The sequence below is a fragment of the Phacochoerus africanus genome, chromosome 11 (genome assembly GCF_016906955.1).
Source record: "Phacochoerus africanus isolate WHEZ1 chromosome 11, ROS_Pafr_v1, whole genome shotgun sequence".
Classification (NCBI taxonomy): domain Eukaryota; kingdom Metazoa; phylum Chordata; class Mammalia; order Artiodactyla; family Suidae; genus Phacochoerus; species Phacochoerus africanus.
Window position 1 is genome coordinate 86,253,266 of NC_062554.1, and position 27,113 is coordinate 86,280,378.

Sequence of the window (27,113 nt, forward strand, 5' to 3'; positions counted from 1 at the left end):
GGCTTCTACACAGGATAATGACCTGCAGTGCAACTCATTACCTCTATTAGCCATTTTTTTTGATCAATATAGTCAACAGTTGCACAGAAGTAAGTTACCACAGTAGTTACGACTGCTATCCTTTGAAAGGCCTGCTTATAAGGTGCCTAAGAACTTAGATTTGGGGAGTATTCCTACCATTCCCCAAACTGATTAAAACTGTAGGCAGAGTTTTGAATGAGCTTCCTTGGTTGGCCATATTGCACATGTTATCACAACACATTGCTGGGGGGAATTAAGTGTATCCTGCAAGATTGCATTGGGAGAGGAACTTTGGAAGCTAGTGCCTAGTTCCCCTTAAAATTTTGCCCAATACACCCTTTTCCTTTGATCATGTTCTCTATCCTTCAGCTATAAGAAATCTTTGCTGTATGACTTTAGACCAAGTCCCGAGAGCCTTCTGGTGAATCACTAGGGAGTAGTCTGGCGTTTTCCAACAGACCTACTATTTTATTGCACTCAATGACATGTAAAAGGTCATGTTTACCAACTTGAAATATATCACATTTCGTACAATTCTCATACACTGTTCATTGGTCATCAGAAATGAGATTATTAAATAAATTCGTTCTATTAATTTTTTTTTCTTGTGAAGTACTGGGTTCTTAGCTGTTGCCATTGTTCCAAGATCAAACATAGTATTTGCTATTATGTATGGGTCAATGTCTGCAACCCTTTTTTTCTTTTTTTTTTTCGGTCTTTTTAGGGCCACACCCACTGTATATATGGAAGTTCTCAGGCTAGGGGTTGAATTGGAGCTGCAGCTGCCGGCCTACACCACAGCCACAGCAATGCAGGATCCGAGCCATGTCTGCGACCTACACCAAGCCCCTGGCAATGCTGGATCCTTAACCTACTGAGTGAGGTCAGGGCGAGAACCTGCATCCTCATGGATACTGGTCCAGTTCGTTGCAGCTGAACTGAGCCACAGTGGGAACTCCTGCAACACATTTTAAAAACTGAACTGTATGATGTTTCTCTCTCCTCTCTATTTACTCCTAGGTACTATTCTTGGGCACATCAGCAAGATCCTTGGCAAGTATCTTTTTCACTTCTCATGAAAGACATTTATCCTTCACTGAGTTCATCATTCTGGTACTCAGGGACAATTTCAACTCGAATATCTGCTGTCAATTTTTCAAAGTCTCCTTTTTCTTTCAAACACTGAACTTTCCATTAGAATGGACAGGCTAAAAAAAATACACAACACCCCCCCCCCCCCAAAAAAAACACTGTGTCCCATTGGTTTCTCTGTCTAGTTTATATTCCCTAATTAAAAATGCTTCACCTCTTCGCTCTCCCCTAAGATTTTTTTAAAACCACATTCCTTGGGAATACTGTTCTCGAGCTATTAATATGTGTTCATGACAAAAATACATATTAACTAAGTTTGGGAAGTCAGGAAAACAAATTGAGCTATTACAGAATTTTTCAAAATTTTTGATACGATCACTTGAATTGTGAAGGAACATTTTATGGTTTTGGGTAGTATGTAGATTTGCATGAGTTACATGAAAGCATAAAATTATTCCTCCAGGAACATTTTAAAGGGACTAATATATTACAGTATGCATTTTGAGAAATATTCTGCCTGCTCCTGGTAGGGTAGGAGTAATACACTGATGTCTGAAGAGTCTGTGGATAAAGATTCAAGAAGGCTGTAAATCCTATGACCGACTAGGCATAGCTACATTGGTGAGTACTGAATCTAATTGGCCTTAGAACCAAAACTTTTAATATCACGCAGACTATGAATTTAAATTGAGATTAAACAAATATCATTAATGGATTATTTACTGAACCTTCCCTCTATGAGAAAACTATAATTTGGTATGTAAGGAAGTATTGTTTCTTTAATGTTTTGATGGTATAAATTACTTGCCCCAGAAAAAGAAAAATTAAATTCAGTCAGTTTTAAATCAGTAATCACTCAAGAGTTCATCTATCAACCTGGAACTCGAATTGCTTGATTTCTAAAATGAAAAGAAAGGAAATAAATACAGTTGCTAAAAGTAAGGAAACTGGGCAAGCATTTTTAAAGTAATAAAAATGCATCACTACTAAATAAATTCAACAAAAAGGTTTGTTAATACTTTATTAGTATTTTCTAATGGACAGAATATAACGCAAACCAAAAAAATCTTTAATCTTTTTAGTTCAATAAAAATAACTGACATTCTGATTGTTGTTTCTTCTTTGTTAAAGAAGTATTGATAGAATAGTTAGGCACACAGTTGACACTTACTGTACAATGATATGCACAAGTTATCTTTTAACAATTATAACCCTAAAATGTGCTCTTTGTATTTTTCCCTTGTAATAACAGGAGCCATTCTCCTATAAGCAAAATTTACTAATAACAAAAGAATTTTACAAGGAGTGACAAAAAGACTTTTAAAACAAGTCCTTAAATAAAAGGATGCAGCAACAACGGAATGTAAGTTGTTGGGTTAAGTAGACAGTTTAAACTAGATCTCAAAACATTAAAAATTCATTTATTTTACAATTACTCAAATACACATGCATTAAATGAAAATATTGCACAAATTAAAATTTTAGATTGTGTAATTTTACATTGTTCTTCATTTTTAAAAAGTTGGTACACTTTCTGGGTAGCACTTAACTGATTTTTTCCAAACATCAGCAGCACAAACTTTAAATTAGGGAAATGAAATATTTAAGAAAGTTTTAAATGTTTTCTTAAAAAAAAAAATTAAGGCTAACGAAGTGCATCCATTGGTCAATGGCACAATTACTTTCAGCAACTATTCAGAACACTCTAATTGTAGGAAATGCCCATCTGTTATATTTAAATCATACAATCAATTTCTTAGGTGAATGAAGTTAGTAACTAGTGACGGTTTCTAAATAGTTTACGTTACCTGAAAAATCAGAAAACCCAAAGAATGATTAATTCTGAAGTTTCTTGCCTAAAGGCACCACTGACTTAAAAACACATTCAAAAATCAAATATCAGAAGACATAAAGCCTCTTCATGTATATATCGATATATGCAAATGCATTAAATGTAATGACTTTATTAAACATAGTACTCTGTACTTGACTTATGGGTTAAATATTTTACACACAACATGACCAAGTCATCCAAAAAGTATCTCTAATTTTAGCATGACCATGGCTCTCTGATGTAAAACACAGATGTGCAAATGGAAGATGCACAACCATTTACACAGACTACCATTTGACATTTCTGCTTTTGAAATATAAACTCTTTTAAACAAAATTATTTAAAAAATCCATTTACTCAATTTTTGGTATGATCACAGTTATCTTGCAGGGCTTTATGAAAATTTGCAATCCTGCATGACCTTTCTTTCCCTGGTTGATGGCCAGCATTCCTCCCATTATCTAGAAATGCTTTTTTACATGTACATGCTAGGCTCTTACATGAATTCTTTATTCTTAGATTTATTTATGTCAAAAATATACTTGAAATGGACATGGGTATATTTAAAAATCATTGCACTTATGGCCATGCTGATGCTTCCTGTAGACATATTTCACATATCTTTTCTTCCAAAGCCTGAGGCATGGGGAGGGACCAGGGCAGGAAGACACACTGAGAAGAAATATTATTTCTTCCACCAGAGTAGATAAGGATCTTTTTTCATTTGCAAGTTTAAATGAAAGGGATTTCATTTATGTAATTCTGAAGACATGCAACACAGGCTGAGTATATGCATACTATAAGTATGCACAACAGCATTATTAATAAATATGATTATTATTATTATTATTATTATTATAAAGCTTTAAAGGAAGGCTTTATGCTACTAGGCTTTGCTTTCAAAGTAGGATCTCACTGAGAACAAGACAATAATATCTTGTTCCAACCTTAAAGCTCCCAAACAACTGGGATACCAATACTCTGTCCCTTTATCTAAGCACCTGGACGTTCTCTTAATACCAGGATCTTGGCTCAGTGGTCTGATAAATAGCTTCACTATTTTAAGGTTTTAGTGTTAAATTTTTTTAAAAGAAAAAATGCTGACACACCCAAACCCTTGGTCACTCGAAGTATTTAAAACGATGCAGAAATCCTACATACAAGGGATATGAAGACTTCCAAGATGGACGAGTGGAGAATGCGAAACTATAGAAAATGCAGAGGTTTCAAAACTGCAAAAGGTATTTTGCTGTTGGTATAAAATTATTTTAGGGACTTAATGTATACACCGAGGGATTTTGCCAACTTGCTTTATTTTGTAGAGTTTTACATTATGCAAAATATAAATAAAAGCATATTTTAAAAAATATTATAGTTCTGTTTTCATTATTTTCATATATGTACACTGTAATAGAGTTAGGAATTTGTTCACATATGACTAATAAGCTCATTTAATCCTCTGATTTGCTGTTTTTGCAATCACCTAACGTATGTCTAGATCACACAATTTAAAATTAGCATATAGTAACTTTCAAAAGAGTACTAATTTTTAAATTTCCCTATTTTTATAAGTATTTGGCAGTTCTTTCAACAAATTAACCCCCATTATGTAATCAGTAATCTCTTAAAGAAAACTGTAATAATTTCAAAACTTAAATAAGAGCCACCATATGCTTCTTTTTGCATACAGAATATCAAAATAAAACTTATAACTGAGGACCATAAGAGCAAAATAGAGCCCTTAAGACACATAGCAATCAATTAAAATCTGTTTTCTACCAAAGAATAACAAATCCAATCAAATTTTGGTTTTGATTGGTTTTACTACATACTTGGTTTTTATTTTATGTCACAAAACTGTAATTTTGGTATAGTGTTACTTCATACTTTAAGGGCATTCTGTCACTTTCCCCAGACCTGAAAGAGATGTTCTAAAGATCGTTCACCTAGCTAATCTACACTCTATCAAAATTCTGACAAGACCTATAAAATCATTATGCAAAACAAATCCTCCCAAACAGAACATTGCACAGTTTCCCACTGTTAAACAAATTAGCCAATTTATCTGTGAACCATTGTTTTGTGCTTTCCTTAGCTCTCATATATACACTCTGGCACTTTGTCACTGCTGGAGAATGCTGATTAGTTTGAAACGGAAGAGACCAACGGCATTCTTGCTTGAGATGGGGGCAGTATCCTCTCAGTGCTGCAAAAATATGCACCAAATCATTTAAGACACAGAAATCTCTCTTGGTAGTGGCTGGATTATAGACAAGGATGAGAAGAACCACAGTCTTATGGATGTATTAATAATCTATTTTGAGACACTAAAAGACTGGTGCAGACACAACAGTATATGAATTAAGCCCCAGAAGATCTGTTCATACCATTAGTTCTGGACAAAATGAACACCAGCTTCATAGATTGGAGTGTCACCTTTTCTGTAAAGAAGGCGCTTGAGTAGTCTGAAGTTTCTGTTTATATTTCTGCATCTGCTTTGACCGTGAATGCAGTTTGTTGAAAAGTTCACGGAATTTATACTGTGGAAATAAGGTTTCCAAAAAGCCTTCCAAAAAGACATAAACCATTCTCCTGTTTAACTGGTTGTGTTGAAACATTTCAAAAACACGAAGAATACCCTTTCGTGTGGTCTCAGCCCCAATAATGTGCTTCAGTTCATCTAAATGAAGGGGAGGGGAGGGGAAATATACATAATTCATTACTCAAAGGAAATACAAGGCCTAAACTATGCTAAGTTAAAGCATGTAAAGTACACAGCAGGTAACTGATAAATAGTAGGTGTTCAGTTAATGTGTTTCAGTTATTTAACATTGACTTAAAATGTGTATACATTTGCAAGCATGCATGCATGCATCCACTTACGCAATAGATACTGGGAGATAATACAGCACAGGGAGAAAGTAGGACCCAGGCTCGGAAACCCCAAATTACAGTTATAATCTTGTCCCTTAAATATCTATAGGATAACTTACCTACCCTGAATCTCTCTCCTCATCTTTAAATGGGGATTTATAACAACCAATATCTTTATAACTGCAAGTTTATAAAGCTTTGTTTAGGGGGAATTCCATTTGGCGCAGTGGAAATGAATCTGACTAGCATCCATGGGAATGCAGTTTTGATCCCTGGCCTCACTCAGCAGGTTAAGAAACCCAGCATTGCTGTGAGCTGTGGTGTAGGTCAGAGATGCGGCTTGGATACTGTGTTGTTGTGGCTATGGCTTAGGCCAGAGGCTTTAGCTCCAATCTGACCCCTAGCCTGGGAACTTCCATAGGCCCTAAAAAGACAAAAATAAAAAAATTAAAAAAAATAAAGCCTTCTTGAGATAACATAAAAAATGGTGTGTGAACTCTAAAACACTATACAAATCTTACTTTGTCTAATAAACAGTGAGAAACACTATGAGGAAATAGGTAAAAGCTGATCTATTACCTCAAAAAACTCGTAGGACTGTAACAGTACCATTAAAATACGAAAAGCATAGAGATGTTTACAGAAAGGAGAAATGTTCCCTTCATGTAAGTAGACTTTGCTACCTGGGAAGAATTTTGATAGGTGCAAACAAATGAAGGATTGAAGTCCATGAATGAGCAAATGAGCACCAAATGAAAAAAATTAAAAACAATAACCAAAAAACAGTTAATGGTGCCTAGGCTTCATGATACTGTTAAGAGGATTAAAGATATATGAGAAATGCCTAGCACAGAGCCTGCTATATGATAAGCCATCAAAAGATAGTTATAATGAAAAGACAGCTAAATTTAGCATGCTCAATGCCATAAATTCAGAATAACTACAAATCAATGAAATTTAAACCAATAATGTTTACTTACCTGGCATAATGGAAAGTAACTTAGTTTTTCCTGCAACTCTTGTTCTCATTCGAATAGCTTTATCTCTGCATGGAACAGACTCTGCTAAAATGCCATTTGGCCAAAAGGCATCTCTATTTAAGAAGATTAAATAAATTTTGTAAACATTTTCATTTTCTAATGATACAAGTTGGTAAAATTATTCCAATTTTCTACAGAAAACACAAATGTAAACAGAAAAAGAAAACACTTCTGAAATTTTATATAGGTGTGATAGTCAACAAACATAAACTAAGTGCAGGGTTCAATTTTAGAGGTAAAAAGATATATATGAGAAAAAAATATGAGTCTGCCCTAGAATAATTAAGCCAATATAAAAAAATTCTGTCCCCGCCATCTTATCGCTATACTGATTACAATGTTTCTTTCACATTTATAATCTATTCTCCATTACTTTCACAGTGTGCTTGATTCCTGTTCTCCAGTTCTCAGGCTAAAGGTAAGAATTGAGCACAATAACTAAGCTTCCATCTGGGAATCTGGTCTGAGAGAGACTCCCCAGAGCAGTCATTCCTGACTCTGACTACACATTAGAAACAACTGGGAGTTTTAAAAGCTCTTAATGTTCAGTCCTTCCACCAAGTTAATTAAGTCAGACTCTTTAAAGGTGGGACCCAAGCATCAGCATTCTTCACAGCTCTCCAAGTGATTCCGACACGTAGGCAAGGTTGAGAATCGCTGCTCCAGAGCAACGTTTACCCACCCTGAAACAGAATGAACGTGCCCAGGCAGGTGGTCCAGATCTTAGAAACGGTATGGTAAAATGAGGAAAAACTGAGCCTCAGATTAGAGACACCTATTTCCCCACAACCCTTTCGGCTTAACTTCACTAATCCTCAGTTTCCCCCAATAAAATGGAAAAATCCCTATCTTGTAAAACAGGATAAAATCAGAAAGTGTACATTATGTAGTTGTTGAACAGTGCCAAGTTAATAGTTAGTGTATGGTATTGATAGTTCTGTTCTTATTTCTGTTACTTGAATGTCTTGAATATTTATGCCTTGCTTATCTCTCCCTTTTAGAAAAGAGGTTTATTTCTCGGCCATGCCATGCTTTCCTTGCAGGGACTGAATCTTATCTCTCAGTCCCCAGTGTGGGGGCCAGACACAGAGGAAGCGCTCAGGATATTTTTGTGGAATGAACATATGAATTGGAGTATCACTGCTCTTAATTTGTACTCTCTTCAGAGGTTCAAATAATTAATTAAACATTGGAACCTGGCCAGGGACATACAGATTTCTAACATTTTTCATTTAAAATCGAGGTTAGCAAATACAACTTAGAAAAATTAATCCCCAAAACTAGGTCATCTGATTACATGATCAACATCATGTCTACACTAATATTTCATTTTAAAGCCACATTAATATTATAAAATGTAGCCTAATATCTTAAAGATTTTTCATTTACACTTTTTTCTATTTTGGTTTAAAAAAACAAAGGTTAATAGGTGCATGGGACAAATGTTTATTATAATTCTTACAAGTCTTTTTGCTCATCAGCGATGACTAAAACCAACTTTAAGGCCAAGAAGAAAGGGAATGCAATCAAAGTTAACTGTTCATCAGTGATAACAATGCTCAACTCTGTACTACCTGAGAGAAGTGACTGTGTCTTAAGATATACCTGAAACGTTTCACTAAGTCGGCTACTTGCTCAGGTGAGGTCATCCAATCAACATGGTCAACTATTTTCCTGAAAGCAGAGAAATTTCAATGAGCATGGTCATGATTTTAGAAGGTGAATAAAATAACATGACTTTCATTGAGTAGGCAATTTAAACTGTATGTAAATTATCTGAGAACAACAGACTGTTTTAATTATCTCTTTCTTTTAAAAGCTCCAAAGAAGGAAATTCCCATACAAAAGGTTGAACCATCTACTTCCAGAAATAACACTCTAAAAGCTCTTCAAAAAAAATAGTACCTATTAATAGTATCACCATATGTGGCTCTAATAAGTTGTTGAAGTAGGTTTTTGATATTCCTTCGCAACCACTGATTTCTCTCTTTTAAGTCGAATACTTCATCCATGAGAAGCAGCATTACCCTAAGTGGAATATTGTCATCCACCTGACAAAATATGGGAAAAAATACAGATACGTTTATTTGAGTTGACCATCTACTGTGAATGGCTACTTTTGCAGCTTTTAACAAAATGACTGCTATTATTTCACAATCGGAGAACAAGTTATACTAAAGCCTTCATAGGCCAACATTTCATTCTAATTTAGAAAAAATACTTTTAACAGGCATTTGACAGAACACAGAATCTGACAACGCTACATCCATCAGTATGTATTACTTCATAAGGCAAATGCTAGCTCCTCTGCCTACTCTCTGGGACACCGTTTTCAAAAGGACAAAATATTTTCAGTATTTCTCTTTATTTAATAGAACAAAACACAATTTACACAGAATTTGTTTTGCTTGGTTAGTGAGTTGTATGTATTTAGGTATTTTTAGTATAAAGAAATTGAAATAATATCCAGTCACAAGCTAACACTACAAAAGGTGCCTAGATTACCTGAATTTTCTTTGAATTTTTACCAAGTAAAATTTTGCATACTTTTATCATGGGAATATACAATTAATGATATTAAATGAAAGAGACAACTAGAATGCTTTGATGTGGAAATACATACATAAAGCAAAAAAAACAAATAAACAGGTGTAGATTTAGAACTGCAACAACACTGCCTAACTGCAGTAATTTTATAATTCTTTCATCACTAAGGTAGTCTTTCCAATCATTTCCTCATCAATGTTGTAATTTAAATATTGAGAAAACAGCATGATTCATACATTTTTCACTGTGTTGTGAACATTTTCTTAGTGCACCTTCTCTTTCGAATATTGAAAGCTTACAGATTAACCAAACTGGGGTGTGGGAGGGAGACCCAATTTTGAAGGCAAAAATCATTACTGTTCTATTCTTTAAATGTATTCCTGAGTTTGGTGCAACATGACCACTCTAATAAACAGTTAAATTGTAAACACTCTTTTTTTTTTTTTTTTGGTCTTTTTGCCTTTTCATAGAGCCACAACCACAGCATATGGAGATTCCCAGGCTAGGGGTCGAATCGGAGCTGTAGCCAGTGGCCTACGCTAGAGCCACAGCAACATGGGATCCAAGCCGTGTCTGCAACCTACACCGTAGCTCACGGCAATGCCGGTTCCTTAACCCACTGAGCAAGGGCAGGGACCGAACCTGCAACCTCATGGTTCCTAGTCGGATTCGTTAACCACTGAGCCACGACAGGAACTCCTAAATTGTAAACACTCTTAACAAAAGGCATAACATTATGGACATCATATGACTATAATGCATAATACACATTCTAAAATATTCTTGAAAAAACAAAAATATCTTTGTTTAAGCAGTTCACTATAAAAAATCCAATGAGAAACTAAAGGATGATAATTATAATTATTTAAAATAAAATAAATCTGCCCAATAGAACAGAATACAGACCTCAGACCCAATACATAAACTATGTGATTTGTGATAAGGAAGAAACATACTCTGGGGAAAAGAGCGCCTTCTCAATAAATGGTACTTTAAGTCAACTGGACTCCTACCTCATGCCATACAATCAGTCCTACATGAATGGCAAATCTAAGTTCTGGCATGGTAGACAAAAACGATTTTTAAAGAAAATCATAGGACATCTTTATGACACTGCAGTAGGTGCAGATTATATATAATGTATCAAAGCACACAAAGTAGAAGATACTCACAATACGCAAATAGTTATATCTGACAAAGAACAGATACTTAGATTATATGACACACTCTTATTAATCAAAAAGACAAAGACAGACAAACCAAAGAAAACTGAGGGAAAGAGCTGGAGAGACAAGACAGGACGCCTAAATGACCAATAAACATACGAAAAGGGGTTTAATATTTCAACAGTCATCAGAGAAATGGAAATCCACATGTGACACAACAATCAGAATGGGTAAAATTAAAAAGGTATAACATATTGAGTTTTTGGCAGGCTATGAACCACTGATATTCTTTCTCATGCATTGCTGATTGCAGTATAAATGGAACAAATACTTTGGAAAACTATTTTGACAGTATGTATTAAAACTGAATGTATCTATAACCTCTGACCAAGCAATCCCATTCCTGTGTATAGACAGAAATGTGTATTTAGTTTTTTTTTTAATCAAAAAACATGAACCAGAATATTCACAGGAGTACTATTAAGCAAATAGTATAATACAGCAAATAAACTGTATTTCCAAAATGTAGTACTATAAGGGCCACAAGAATGAAGAAACCACAACCGCACAAAACAATATGGAAGATCATCACAATGTTGGGCAAAAAAAGCCAGACTTAAAAGCTACATACCTTACTGTTTCATTTATATAAAGTATAAAAGCAGGGTAGAAGTCAGGATAGTGATTATCCTTGGCAGGGGAGAGGATAGTGACAGGAAGAGAGCATTAGGGACTTTCTGGGGTACTGGTAACATTTCTTGTTTAGAGTGCTGATTACATGGGTATGCTCAGTTTGTAAGAATTCATCAAACTTAATGTTTACAATATATGTACATTAATGATAGGTATACATATTATATACTTTATTAAAAGTTAAAATGATCTGTCAAGTACGATTTGAATTTCAACAGAATGCTACCAAAATAAAATTAACTCACAGTATCATCAAGTTGAGCTGAAACTCGACAATGTTCAGGATCTGAATCAGTCTTCGGAATTAAAGGAGGCACCTAATATTTAGGAAAATCAAAGGAAAAAAAAAGTAAAGACATTAAAGCAGAAAATGAAATAAACCAAAACAAGTATCAAATATAATGAAGAGCATTTGATGTGATTCGGGGGACAATATATAAACAAAATGTATATGGTATTAACAAAGTATTAATAATTTAAAATTTGAAATTAAATATAAAGGGCAATTATTTCATTATCAAAAGATTTTTTTCCTTTAGTTTTTTTATTCTATATGAGAATATGTGTCTAGAAAGCTCTGGATTTTTGAAGAGATATTTCTCTTAGGTATACCTAAGTAAAAGCTCAATAAATCTTGGTTGACCTAAAAATAGTTTGCTTTAGACATTACTGAAAACATCTTACCTTGAAAAATGATTGCCTTATGTCTTGACCTAATCTTTCTGACATTTTGCCCATGTTGTCTGACATTTTAGTCATTCCCTCTGCCAAGCTATCAGGAAGGGATTTAACTGCATTTGAAACATTCCTCATAGAATTTCGAAGTGGATTTACAAAAGTGTCCATCTAAAGGGGAAAAGATATTATATTATACCATAACTTTATTCAACTGAGAAGCCTGAGAAAATATGGAAAGCAACACATGAAGATGTAATGATTTTCCAGTCTTTAATATTTCACTGTATTTTAAAAGAACAGAACTGCTGTCTTCAGTATGTCTTAAAAATGTATTTTGAGATACAAATATATCATTAAAATTTTTGAATGAATGATATGGTTATTGGTAGAAAATGAATATAAACTTTAATTGCCTTCTTAATAAAAAAAAAAACTCTGAAAAAAAAATTTTTCCAAAATAGAATTTGATGCAAGTAGAAATAGCCACAACATACTTCTGCCACAATTCAAGGCAACAATGACATAGATATTTTGAGGGGAATACTGAAAAGAAAACAAGCAGATAAAATAAACGGAAAGCTCAAATAATTAACAAGTATCTAAGATTTATTTTTCAAAAAAAGAACTTAGGATATATTACAAGCTCAATTAGAACCTATGGAAGGAATCTGGAATTTATTAGGAAGAAGAGAAGCTGCAAATCAGACATGAAGCCACATTTTAGTAAGGCAGATCAAAAAAAAAAAATGAAAAAATGCTCAACATCCCTGAGTATTAGAGAAATGCAAATCAAAACTACCATGACTTACCACCTCACACCAGTTAGAATGGCAGTCATTAAGAAGTCCACAAATAACAAAGGCTGGAGCGGGTGTGGAGAAAAGGGAACCCTCCTGCACTGTTGGTGGGAATGTAAGCTGGTACAACCACTATGGAGATTAGTATGGAGATACCTTAGAAATCTATACATAGAACTACCATGTGACCCAGCAATCCCACTCTTGGGCACATATCCAGACAAAACTTTCCTTAAAGAAGACACATGCACCCACACATTCACTGCAGCTCTATTCACAATAGCCAAGACATGGAAACAACCCAAATGTCCATCAACAGACAATTGGATTAGGTAGATGTCGTACATATACACAATGGAATACTACTCAGCCATAAAAAAGAACAAAATAATGCCATTTGCAGCAACATGGAACTAGAGACTCTCATCCTGAGTGAAGTAAGTCAGAAAGAGAAAGACAAATACCATGATATCACTTATATCTGGAATCTAATATAAGGCACAAATGAAATTTTCCACAGAAAACAAAATCATGGACTTGCAGAATAGACTGGTGGTTGCAAAGGGGGAGGGAGTGGGGTGGTTGGGGAGCTTGGGGTTAATAGATACAAACTATTGCCTTTGGAATGGATTAGCAATGAGATTCTGCTATGTAGCACAGGGAACTCTGTCTAGTCACTTATGATGGAGCATGATAACATGCAGAAATAGAATGCATATATGTATGTGTAATCGGGTCACCATGATGTACAGTAGAAAAAAAAATTGTATTGGGGAAATAACTATTAAAAAAAAAAAGAAAAATAAATGTGATAAGAGATATAAAAAGGAATAATCTCAGAGGGATATAGGAAGCATTAAAATTGACATTCTGAGTGCATGAATGTCAGATAATTTCAGTTAAAAAAGGGAGATCCGGAGTTCCCGTTGTGGCACAGTGGTTAATGAATCCGACTAGGAACCATGAGGTTGCGGGTTCGGTCCCTGCCCTTGGTCAGTGGGTTAACGATCCGGCGTTGCCCTGAGCTGTGGTGTAGGTTGCAGACGCGGCTCGGATCCTGCATTGCTGTGGCTCTGGCGTAGGCCGGTGGCTACAGCTCCCGATTAGACCCCTAGCCTGGGAACCTCCATATGCCGTGGAAGCGGCCCAAAGAAATAGCAAAAAGACAAAAATAAATAAATAAATAAATAAATAAAAAATAAATGTGCTTTAAAAAAAAAAGAAAGGGAGATCCATCTAAAGAAACCCAAGTAGATACATATAGATCCTTCTGAGATTTGTTAAAAGACAAAAACAAAACAAATGAGAGAAAAACAGGGGAAGAGGAAGGAAGGGAGGGAAAGGGAAAGAGGAAAGAAGGGAGAAAGGAAAAAAGAAAAAAAGAAAAGGAGACTCAAAGCTAAAGTTAAACAAAACTATAAGAATATCTTCTACAATATGTTGAATATTAAAAAAAAAAAACTACCACAGAAACAATGTTCCATGCAAAAAGAAAAAAAAACATAATAGCAAAAAAAATTGAACCCCACTGATTAAGGAACACAATGTTAATAGATGATATCAAGAAGACAGAATTCCGGGGAGTTCCCGTAGTGGCGCAGTGGTTAACGAATCCGACTAGGAACCATGAGGTTGCGGGTTCGGTCCCTGCCCTTGCTCAGTGGGTTAACGATCCGGTGTTGCCATGAGCTGTGGTGTAGGTTGCAGACGCGGATCAGATCCCGCGTTGCTGTGGCTCTGGCGTAGGCTGGCGGCTACAGCTCCGATTCGACCCCGAGCCTGGGAACCTCCATATGCTGCAGGAGCGGCCCAAAGAAATAGCAAAAAGCCAAAAAGCCAAAAAAAAAAAAAAAAAGACAGAATCCCTTCACTTTAATATGCATTCATGGTTTCCAACAAGAAAAATTTTTAAAGGTGAAATAGGTACTATAATAAAAATAAAAAATGAATTTCAAGATAACTGTAAATGTTTCAGTAATTCCTTCGCTTAAACCAAGCCAAGAGTGATACAGATATATATACACACACAGACACAGCCACATTTATGTGTGTGTGTGTATGTATATACATATGCATGCTAGAATATACAACCTTTAAAAGGGACAAAATTCAAACTAAAACCAAAGTACAGAAATTATAATGAAGAAGGGCTTGAAAACACACTACTACTGGTGAAGAGAGATATGGAGACCAAAAAGAGTGAAAAGATGATATTAACTCTCTGATGTGTGCACATGCACTTGTCTGTAAAATTACATATGTGTACATATAATTACAATATATGTGTGTATGTGTTTGTATGTGTATGTAATTCTAATTCCATACATAGCAGTTTTCAGTCAATCATAACAGTGTGTTCAAATCAGGATATTACTTCCAACACTGACATTACTGCCAAGTTTTTGATTTTGGTTTTTTTTTGTCTTTTTTATTTAGGGCCACAACCACGGCATATGGAGGTTCCCAGGCTAGGGGTCGAATCGGAGCTGTAGCTGCTGGCCTACACCATAGTCACAGCAATGAGGGATCCAAGCCACGTCTGCAACCTACACGACAGCTCACGGCAACGCCGGATCCTTAACCCACTGAGCAAAGCCAGAGATCAAACCTGTGTCCTCATGGATACTAGTCAGATTCATTAACCACTGAAGTCACAACAGGAACTCCCCTGCCAAGTTTTTTTTTTAATTGTAGCAACCAGATAAATAATCTAAGTCATGCAAACACAGCAGACTTATTAAGAGAGATAAGCATGATAATACCACATTTAATATGTACAACTTGAGGGAAAACTGCCACCTCTCTACTGAGTCATTATGTTCACAGATGAGGTAAAGTATCAGAAGCATACAAGCATGAAATTCACTTTAATCCATAACCTACATTAAAAATTGTTTGAACACCCTCTAAAATATTTTAGAGTTTTATACATCTTACACTTCACAGTAGAAATGTGGGTTCAGCTAATATAACTTTAGTTAGTTAAATGAATAAAACATCAAATGCTGTCTGTGTATGGAACTAACTTACCACCGATACTCTTTCAAAATAAGAGAACCTAAATCTGTATCATGAATTAGATAATAATTAAAAATAGTTGCTTGTGCACCAATCCCAGACCTACAAAGTGCATTTCTTTTTCCGTTCTCTTTCCTTTTCTTTCTTTCCTGTTTATTTTCACTCCCCACCCCGTCCCAATTTCTGAGGGTGAAACTTCAGCATCCATATTGGGGGTAGAGAATCAGGGAGCAAAGGTGGGGGAGGGGTGGAAAAACCTCCACAGCTGACTACGATGCTCAATCCTGAAAGAATTACAATTTTAGAAGCATAAAAGCAGTCTATCACACTACAACACTTCCAGCAACATGACCTGTCTTAAAAAAGATGTTTAAAGTGAGAGAAAAGTTGCAAAGTACCAAGTAGAGGGGTAAAGTACTAGCAAAAGTGTACACTTAACCTGACTTACAAACATTTTGTCTATTCATTCAATTATCACCTCAGTTGAGTTATCTGTATTGGTACAACACAAACAAAGGAATTTTAACTTAAATTTAGGTCCCTAACTATAGCTTAAAAACCATCACACCACAATACACAACGGGATAGAAAGATACTCTGTGCACAAAGGAAAAATGCTTGTCAGTTACTCCTTCTAGGAATTGGCCAATAGATTTTGCAAAGCTAGACAAATTGTGTGACCAAGTTAATGTGTTATAAAGTATTATTTCTCAGGCTCTGAATAGTCACTGATAAAATGTTTGCAGATTATTTTCTCTAACAGCTATTTCATTTCCAGTGAAACATAATTAAAGAAAAAAATATTAAACTAAAATTTAGCCAAAGAGGAAATGTAGCTGAAAACTCCTAACTCTTGATATGCATGAAAATTATTCTGACAATCTAAAAGAGCTCCAGATGAACTTGGTAACTACCAATATGATTTATGAAAAATGCGTTACTATGGATTTTAAGAAATGAATCTGAAATACATCTCTAATGACAAAATATCCATTTAGAGTTGGAATTTAAACTTAATCACTTCAATCATGAAATGCAAAGATAAAGCCACTGTACTGTGCTTCAATCATTAAAAGGTACATAACCTGTAATTTCTTACTGAAACAAAACATTCCACTTAGAAATGTTAACATTCACTTGGGTGTTAAACCACAGCATCATGAAGTTCTGATGCTTTACAGTTGTTAATTCCTACTCATTTTGTAACAATTCCTTAATCTTTAGTACACAAGTTAGTCTTTTCAGAGGGGACGAATGGTGAGGAAGTCTTTTTTTTCAAACTTTCATTTTGAAATAATTTCAAACTTTTAAAAAGTTGCTAAAATAACAAAGAATTCTGAATATTCTTCACTCAGCTTCCCCAGCTGCTGCTACCACCCCTGTTACTACTGCTACTATTTCTAAAAGCCAACATTTATTTAGACATGCACTGTAATGAGATTATCTCATTTGACTCAGCATGCTCTAAGCTGAGGATTAACACCTTCAGACTCAAGAAAACTGAAGGACTAGAAGGTTAAGTAATATTTTGCAGGCAACAGCTAATTAATGACAGAGTGGAAATCTGAACCAAAGGCTGCCTGCTTCCAATGTCTGTGTTCTCACCCACTGAGCTATCCATGCCCAATTTGAGCAATGAATCTTTTAGTGTCTTAAGCTAGCATCTTATTTCAAGTATTGGCCTTATATCCCCAAAATTTTAAATAATAAATATTTCACTCAAATGCATAAAATACTTTTAGGAAGATAGCCTGTCTAATGTTTTTCTTATCCATACTCCAAGTAAAAGACATTCCCTCCCAATAAAAAATATCTCTTCTCAAGTTAATGAAAGCTTGTGACCTTAAGGCAAACCCTCCTTACTGCATCTTCTCAAAAGTTGGGTTTTTTTTTTCCTTTCAAGCTTCTGCTGGATTTTAATCTACATACAAAAGCTGGAGATTACACTTATTAGACACGCCTATCAATAGAAGGCTTAATAAAGCACAGAAGATAAACATGCCAAGGAGCATTTCATAAAATTTTCTAGTTTTAAAACATACACATAAATATAAATTTATTTTCTTTTTTTTGAAAACCAAGTATGAAAACAAGACTCATAAAGAAAACCAATGCAATGGTCTGCTTACCTTGCGAGCAAAATCCCCTTTCCCTTTACTGTAGGCTTTGTTCTCAAGAAAATCATACACATAGTGAGCCAAAGCTGGAGATGCTTTCATCATCTCAGGAGTTAACAGTAACTTAATGGGGAAAAAAAAAGAGATATCTTACATTAATAAGGTACCAGGAATGAATTATTATTTATAATTTCATCTGCTAAGAATGTAGACTAAAAAAATGTCACTTATTTTTCTACTTCCAGGTTTTATAGCTTATTTTAAGACGTTCTACATAAGTAAATTGTTATTCACATTCTAATTCTAAAGTTAACATTAACAGAAAGTACGTAAATAATTCAAACAAAAACTTTTAAGTGTTACAAAGAAGGCCCAAAACAAAATACTGCTTTAACACTGTTAATGACATAATCTAATATTCTAGCTTAATTCCTTCAATAAAACATGTTTTGACATAATAAATCATTAGCCAAGAGGTATACAGTACAGCCACAATTAAAAAATACATTTATGGCACCAGATTTCAAAAAAAGGTGTTTATTTTCTAAATCTTATAAGTAACTGATAAAGATTTTAATGCAATTGAAGTTAATACATTTTAAAAAAATCAAAATGTTTGGAGTTCCCGTCGTGGCTCAGTGGTTAGCAAATCCGACTAGGAACCATGAGGTTGGGGGTTCCATCCCTGGCCTTGTTCAGTGGATTAAGGATCCGGTGTTGCCATGAGCTGTGGTATAGGTCACAGACATGGCTCAGATCCTGCGTTGCGGCTGCAGCTCCCATTAGACCCCTAGCCTGGGAACCTCCATATGCCACTGGAGGGGCTCAAGAAAAGGCAAAAAGACAAAAAAAAAAAATCAAAATGTTTAACAAGAGTCATATAAATGATACCAACTATTTAGCCTTAAGCCAGAAGATAAACATGAATGATAGCAGAGATTTATATGTTTTTCCTATCCTTCCAGGAAATAATAACACCATGGAATTACAATCATGATTATAAACAAACCCAATCAAACTTACAAATGTTTAAGAGAGAGAGAAACCTTCCAAACAAAATATCAAGTATAGTATTAGCTAAGTTTCATTAAATACTAAGGCATGGTCAGCAATTTTTTTTTCTGTAAACATTCAAATATTAATTACTTTAGGTTCTGTGATTCAGAGCATCTCTACTACAACTATTCAACTCTGCTGTAGTAGTAGTGCAAAAACAGTCATAGGTAACAGTAAACTCAATAGGTGGTTTTGCTCTAATAATACAGTAAACTCTTCATAAAACAGGTGGCAGACTGGACTCTGTCGACCCCTGCTGTAAAGTATGAAGTAGGAAGCTAATAGATGAGAAAACTTTATAAACCATTCATTAATAAAAAAAAACCATAAAGTGATATTATTAACATCTGGCATCTGGGTAACCAGGTCTAAAACAAAATTAGTTCTGACAGTCCTAACAGCTTAACTACCTTAATGAGACAGGTTTTATTATTCCATAAGAGAAACCTACATGATTAGGATGCTACACTTGAGAAAAGTCCCTTGAACCAATTCTTCTCTTGAATTATCCCAAAATCTGAGAAGCCTTAGATCCATTCCAGACCATGTCAGGCAGTTATTTACTTTATCTGAGAATAAAAATCTACAGCACAGGGAATTATATTCAATGGAAAAGTGAATTAGAAACATTTAACTGTCCACCATAAACTATCTAGACTTTACAGTAAGGAAGAATGGATGTGTACCTGCCAGTGTGTGTGTGTGTGTGTGTATGTATTCATCCAAACCTGAAGAAGCAAAATTTCTAGCACTGAGGGTCCAAAAAACTTCTAAGTTAATCAGTAAACACAGAGAATATTTATAAATTAGATTGCATGTCACATCCCAGCACCTCAAAAATGGCTGCTATCACACTATTATAGAGTGAAAACATTTCTTAATAAAGAAATCAACTATATTTGTGTGCTATATTAAAATGAAAATCTATGAGTAATAATAAACATGAACTTACCTGCAAATATGCATTTAGATCCTTTTTTCTCTTTTCTAAAAAATCTCTATCCATATTATTAAAAGTCTTTTTACCAGGAAGCTTTAATATGCTTGACAGATTTTCAAACTAGAAAACAAAATGCATTTAATAATCTTAGTTTACAAAAAGAGAACAGTATTTTCCAAGTGACAATTTCTTTACATATCAAAAGCATCTTGAACAGATTATTTTGCAATGTACTTTATTATATTAAGTCAAAATCAGAAAATATAAAAAATATTGTCCAAATACATCTAAACCACAATTCTATTATTTATTATAAAGAAGTTATTTTCTAAGAATGATAAATGTGGATAACTGATGAAGATGGATGATGTCCACATGGAGTTTCATTTTAACAGTCTCTCTGATTTTGAGATAGCTCAAAATTTTCACAATAAAAGGTTTTTAAAAATATTTTGCTTAAAAGTTCCTGTGTGGGTTAAGGACCTAGCATTGCCACAGCTAGGTGTGGTGTGGGTTCAATTCCTGGCCTGGGAAATTTGACATGCCACAGGTACAGTAAAGAAAAAATTGTTTTGCCTAACCTTTGACTTATGAATAAAGTATTAGCAAATATATTTTTAATAATCAAAGTTACAAATTCCTGGGTTGTTAAAAAAAAGTCTCATAAAGATTTTTATATTGATGAACTCAAATCACTTACTCACTAATAGCTAATTATTAAAAGTATAAATGGCAAATTTCAAAATATAAATTACAGCTACATTACAACTCTACATATGCAACTACATTACAACACTGATATTTCCTCCCCTACATGAAACATGAAAAATAAACTCATAAATTAGTCATAAATGACTAAGAAAAAAAACTGAAGAGCTACCAAGCATCAAGCATGTATCTTCGTAAAGCCACAAAGTGTAGATACTTGAAGTCTAACACTTACAGACTTAACTTTCAAGAGTCCAGCTATGTAGTGATCTACTGCACCTTGCTGAAGCACAGATTTTAACCATACTAGCCAATAACACAGTGCAAGAGCAAGTCATTTAGGGAATGATTGTGCTGGGCCAACAATACCTAGCATCTGAAACTTGAGAGAGAAGTCTCAGTGTGATGTATACCCAGAAGTGCAACAAGCCTTCTAAAACCACTCTGTTTAAAAACGACAATGCTTCTGTAAAGAAAACTAATCCCTGGTGCAGATATTAAAGAGAAGAAATGAAAAGGTGTAAGATAATTTTTATCCCCAAACTGGAAGATTCTAATAAACTATTATATGGAATGGTAAATCAGATGGTTGCCTGGAGCTGTAAGGTGAACAAGTTCGGCATACGTTAGGCGTGAAAGTTAAAAGCAGTTCTTTTACCCCAGCCAAGGCACAAAAAAACAGAAAAGAGGAGAGGTAATTTACAGAGAAAATGTTATGCTCTAGTAGGAATCACAAGTTTGGTGGTTCACAGAAGTCTTCAATGGGCCCTCAATGAATATGAAAGGTCCAATATAGAGCACCTGGTTTTATGAATTAATTTTTTTTAAATCACTACCTTATAGGAGTAAATTTACATTTTTCAAGATGTCCTAAAAGACATTCAGTTTCCTGGAATAGGACTTATCCACAGTATCTTAAACTACTGACTCAATTTTGTAAAATGCCGGTTTATTAAGGCATTATTTTGTTAAGGGCTGACTTTTACTCCCACAAAATTCATATGCTGAAGCCTTAACATCCAGTACTTCAGACTATGACTACATTTGAAGATGGAGCCTTTGGAGAGGTAATTAAATCAAAATAAGCCCTTTTAAGAGGAAATGTGGACATACGGAGAAACACCTGGGATGCAAGCACACAAATAAAAGTCATGTGAGGCTACATCAAGACAGGGGCCATCTAAAAGCCAAGGAGAGAGGCTTCAAGAAGAAACAAACTTGCCAAAACACCTTATCTTGGACTTTTAGTTTCCAGAACTATGAGAAAATCAACTTCTGTTGTTCAAGATACCCAGTTCATGGTGTTTTGCTATGGCAGCCCTAGCTAACTAATATACTGAGAAAATGTAACAGTACTCAGTAAAACAATGATTTATTTCTGAAACTTTAAAATATTAAAACTTACTAATAAAAACATAAATGTTGCAATAACAATTATTTCCTTTCTTTCTTTGCTTTTTTTTTTTTTTTGTCTTTTTGCGATTTCTTGGGCTGCTCCAGTGGCATACAGAGGTTCCCAGGCAAGGGGTCGAATCGGAGCTGTAGCCACCGGCCTATGCCAGTGGGATCCGAGCCACGTCTGCAACCTACACCACAGATCATGGCAATACTGGATCCTTAACCCATTAGCAAGGCCAGGGATCAAACCCGCAACCTCATGTTTCCTAGTCGGATTCGTTAACCACTGAGCCACGACGGGAACTCCAACAATTATTTTCTTAAAGTCTAAATTATCAAGCTCCTTTTTAAATTATCTGTCTGGAAGAGATGCACTATTAATTTTTCTCAAATATTGCTATTTTAAAAGTAAGGAAAAAGTGGGAAAATTTATAACCTATATTAACTTCTTATAAGCTTGGTATTTAAAAGAATATTTACAAGTAGGGGTGTAAGCACAACTAAACAGTAGCCCATTCCCTAAAAAGTAATATAATTACCTCTGCCAAAAATTCACAGAAATATTTTTAAAGGCATGTAAAAGAAATTAGAAATTTATTTAAAGAACTCACATAAATTAAAAAGTATTTCAATGTTCACAAAGAACTCAAATACTATATAAATCATAGACATTCCAAATCAAAGATCTTTCAACATTGAATATGTCAGGTTTAGGATCCTAATACACTTCTAGAAAAGCACACTTCAAATTTTTTATCAGGATTCAAACTTCATTTCTATCTAGGCACATAAATACTATTTTTACTCAGTTATCTTAAGGCATATTTAATGTTTTTAAATCACTAGTCTTTTTATTTATCAGTATGTTGTATATTTATAAACAATTCACTCAATAAAATAGGAAAGCATAGTTATCCACTGGAATGTAAGCTGCTAGAGGCAAGGACTTGGTCTGTCTTTTTCATAGTCATAAACTCAAGACTAAGAACAGTGCCAGGGACATAGGAAAAGCTCAATAAGTATATGCTGAATAATGAATGGGCAAAATTCAGACCATTTCTAAAATAATACATTTAACATTTTAATTATTTTCTTTTAATCTCCTAAATCTTCATCCATGAATATCAAATTAGACTATAAAACTCTTAAAAGAAAATAAATGATAGTTCATATATTTAGACTGGGGAAAAAAGTTTACATCACTAAATCAAAGAAACAAAATGAAATCTATTTTAAAATAATTTTAATATTTAAAGATCTCTATAGAGTCAAAATTTGTGTCTACAGGTTGTACCGTTGCCAACTGGTGATAGCTCACTTCATTTTCTTGTGCTCTTTTATAGCAAAAATATAACCCCATATTTTTATATAGGATTTGAGTTTTTAAAAATATAAATAAGGCAGAGCTAAAAGGCAAATAGTCTGAGTCTTATTTACAGATGTTTATTATGTTCCTTAAACCTAAATTTTCACCTGAACTTAGTTTTTCAATTTCTTAGGCTCTATAAAGCATTCTAGATACTTAAGTAATTACATACCAATGTGAATTTAACAGATCCACTTTACCTGCAATGAGCACTTCAAAAATGAATTATGCTTTATTCATTTCATTTAATTTTTGTGCTGTACTAAAAAGGAAATTTTCTGTATGAATTGTTCTATCAATAAAGTTTGTAAAAAGTATGTTCTTCACTTATATTTGTTAATATGTAAACATAATATTTAAAGTCCTAGCCTTGAACATTTAATATAGGCAGTGACTATGTCTCTAAGCAGTAAAAAAATTACAACTATTCACATAGGAAAATTTCCTCTTATACCAAATTTCCATTAATTTGCAAATAAATAAAACTACTCTCAGAAATTCAAATTATGTTAAAATATCTCATATTTGGTTGAAGTGTGAGGATTAAAAACAGAGATATTTGAGGTATTATGATTTTAAAACAATATCAAATGGGTAATATTTGAAAAAGTAAATAAGGCAATTATTTCTCTATGTGGGAAATTCTTTCACCCTGCAAACAAATCAAGCTAAATATGAAGAAAAGATCCATTTGACAAGAGAAGAGATATATCCAAAGTGATGAACTTTCTTACAAATACAATATAAAACAGTTCTCTTAAAATGAGCTTCTGAAGTTAACACTAACATGGTTTCTAAATACTATTCCTAAGCTATTAAAAGTTTATCTCACTTTATTCATAAAATATTTCAATCAGATAATCATGTGGTTTCAATCATATATTTTCCACTATCCTAACTAAAAAATTATTTTCCAGTTACTAAAGTAATAAAATGTTATTTCAAAGCTTTAGTCCAGCCAATCAACTGTCATTATTATTTTACTGGTTTAATAATAACTGTATATTTAAAAACCTTGAATGAAATAAAAGATGCTCAAGACAAACTTCTTAGATCATCTAATCCAATTTATCCAGTGATAATTTACTTTCTTCTAAGTTAAAAAGAAGAAAAAATATTTAATAAAAATATCAGAGAAATAATTTGCTTACATTTGTTATGTTTAGGAGTCCTGATACTTCTATGAAATAAGAGGGTTATATGTGGTAAGAATTAAAAACATTATTTGGTTAAGACTTCCTGTGTGGTTCACAACATAACTACTCAGCATTGCTTCTACAGTGGCTGTGGCTCGACCCCTAAAAACATTATTTGGTTAAATTAATTTGGTTATTCAGTTTTTTTGTTTGTTTGTTTGTTTGTTTCTCTTTTTGCTATTTCTTGGGCTGCTCCCCCGGCATATGGAGGTTCCCAGGCTAGGGGTCTAATCGGAGCTGCAGCCACCAGCCTACACCAGAGCCACAGCAACACGGGATCCGAGCCGTGTCTGCAACCTACACCACAGCTCACGGCAATGCCGGATCGTTAACCCACTGAGCAAGGGCAGGGACCGAACCCGCAACCTCATGGTTCCTAGTCGGATTCGTTAACCACTGCGCCACGACGGGAACTCCCCAGTTTAAATTATTAAATTTAATTTAGCTTACGGTTGTTTATATAACAATAGATTAAGGATTTAACTGTTAACACTGTTGGAAAAGGATGCCATTTAAAATAACCATAGCCTGAAATTTTACTGCTAAAAACAAAAACCACAAAATGTCTCACAGTGAAATTAAACCCAAATACCTCTGCAAAACAAAACACACACATACACATACTCTTAAAATTAGAAATACACTTTTTTTTTTTTTTTTGGTTTTTAGGGCCATACCCATGGCCTATGGAAGTTCCCAAGCTAGGGGTTGAATCAGAGCTGTAGCTGCCAGCCTATGCCACAGCCATAGCTATGTGGGATCCCAGCCACAGCTCGGATCGTTAACCCACTGAGCAAGGCCAGGGATCAAATCCACATCCTCATGGATACTAGTCAGATTTGTTTCCACTGAGCCATGACGTGAACTTCCTACACATTTATTTTAATTTTCCAATTTTTCATTGATATTTTAGTCCTCAATGGTTAGGACTGGTAAAAATTTGATTAGTTACATGATCAAAATCATTCCAACATTTATGTTGATTATAAAAAAAAAATCTTAACCTTATTTTCTTAGCTTTTGTCAATACCTTAGCACCACTCAGAACAATTTAAAAATCCAACATGGAATCTGAAAAAAATGTAAAGCACACAAACTGAAAACCTCATTACCTGTTCAGTGATCCTCATGTGGAAGTCATGGAAATCACTATAACGACGGTAGGTTTTCCACATCTCCTCACTGTTTAGATTGCGCCGGTGTACAGTGATGGCATATAATGCATACGTCTTGCCATGATCATTACAAACGCCTGCCACAGCATATGGGTCATAGTCAGCATATACTAGTCATTTAAAACAAAATAAAGAGGAACAAAAGACACAAAAAGGAGGAAGATGAAGAACAAAAACAAACAAAAAGGACAAGGTGAAATGAAGAATTTGAAATGAAAGACTGAGACAAAAGGATGTCACCAAAGGATAGAGATTCCCATCTTCTGTACTCACAACCATAGGGTGTTACATAGGATGGCCCCATTACAAAATAAACTATAAGTTTGTGATGATCATACCAACCACATAGTGACATCTACCCTGGACTCTCTTCCCAAAGAACTTTCATTTATTATTAGTTATGATAACACAGTACCACCTCATAGCACAGTATTAGTCTCTTAAATTCAAAAGAGAAAAAATAATAGAAACAAAATAATATCCTTCTGTACCAGCCTTCACTATTCAGTTGTATTTCCATTAGTATCTCTTTAAATAGAAAGCAACAGCTATGGGATAAGATTTATCTGCTCTTTCAGCAAGTTTCTTTCCTGTTTAGATATTCAACAACTCACAAGTGTAGTTTATTTGGAAAACTTTTTTCAGAAGTCATTGTCCTACTGAATCACCACAAATTGTCCGAGTCAGGTACTCTCTAAAATCAAAACCTATTCCTATTTTGCACTAATCTTAAGAGATAAACTTTGAATTATTTTCTTTGTCTTTCTGATTTTCCATTTTTTTCTCTTTCTCTGTTGTATTATATTCTCTGTTGTATTATATTGGAGCTCTCCAAGTCTCCAAAAAGTTTACTGAGTCTCAACACATCTGTATCTGGTTTATTTATTTATTTATTTATTTAATAGGCAAGAAATAGATTAAGATAGGATGCTTGTGAGAGAAGCAAGCAGGCAGGCAAGGAAGACCTTGGTCTATTTCTAAATTCATTCACTCACCTTAATTTCTTTTTCTTTTTTATCCTAAGGGCTGCATCTGCAGCATATGGAAATTCCCAGGCTAGGGGTCAAATTGGAGCTGAAGCTGCTGGCCTATGCCACAGCCATGTCAACACCAGATCCAAGCCACATCTGCAACCTACACTGAAGCTTGCGGCAGTGCCAGACGCTTAACCCACTGAGCAAGGCCAGAGGTCGAATCCCCACTGTCTAGAATATTAGCTGAGTTTAAACTGCTGAGCCATGGTGGGTGCAATTTTAAAAGGTACTGTATTTTTGTATTCCTGTTCTAATATTTGATTGCTAGTACACAGAAATGTGACTGATTTCTGAATGATCACACAAAATCTGTGGGATGCTGCAAAAGCAGTGCTCAGAGGGAAATTCATAGCAATACAGGCT

At 34.4% G+C, this 27,113-nt stretch overlaps 1 protein-coding gene across 3 annotated transcripts in view; it reads right to left on the reverse strand.

The window, feature by feature from the left end:
• Nucleotides 1-2,104: 2,104 nt before the first annotated feature.
• Nucleotides 2,105-27,113, reverse strand: part of SNX13 (sorting nexin 13) — a 119,891-nt gene continuing 94,882 nt past the window's right edge. For 2 of the 3 annotated variants that reach the window (XM_047751955.1, XM_047751957.1), the window contains 9 exons: nucleotides 25,654-25,826; nucleotides 19,886-19,993; nucleotides 17,890-18,000; nucleotides 11,952-12,113; nucleotides 11,513-11,584; nucleotides 8,767-8,912; nucleotides 8,467-8,535; nucleotides 6,802-6,914; nucleotides 2,105-5,627 (listed from right to left, as the gene is read on the reverse strand). In XM_047751955.1, the coding sequence (XP_047607911.1) occupies nucleotides 5,380-5,627; nucleotides 6,802-6,914; nucleotides 8,467-8,535; nucleotides 8,767-8,912; nucleotides 11,513-11,584; nucleotides 11,952-12,113; nucleotides 17,890-18,000; nucleotides 19,886-19,993; nucleotides 25,654-25,826 (1,202 nt within the window). In that variant the 3' untranslated portion in view covers nucleotides 2,105-5,379. The remainder of the gene's footprint in view (nucleotides 5,628-6,801; nucleotides 6,915-8,466; nucleotides 8,536-8,766; nucleotides 8,913-11,512; nucleotides 11,585-11,951; nucleotides 12,114-17,889; nucleotides 18,001-19,885; nucleotides 19,994-25,653; nucleotides 25,827-27,113) is intronic. The other variant, XM_047751956.1, reaches the window with a different exon arrangement.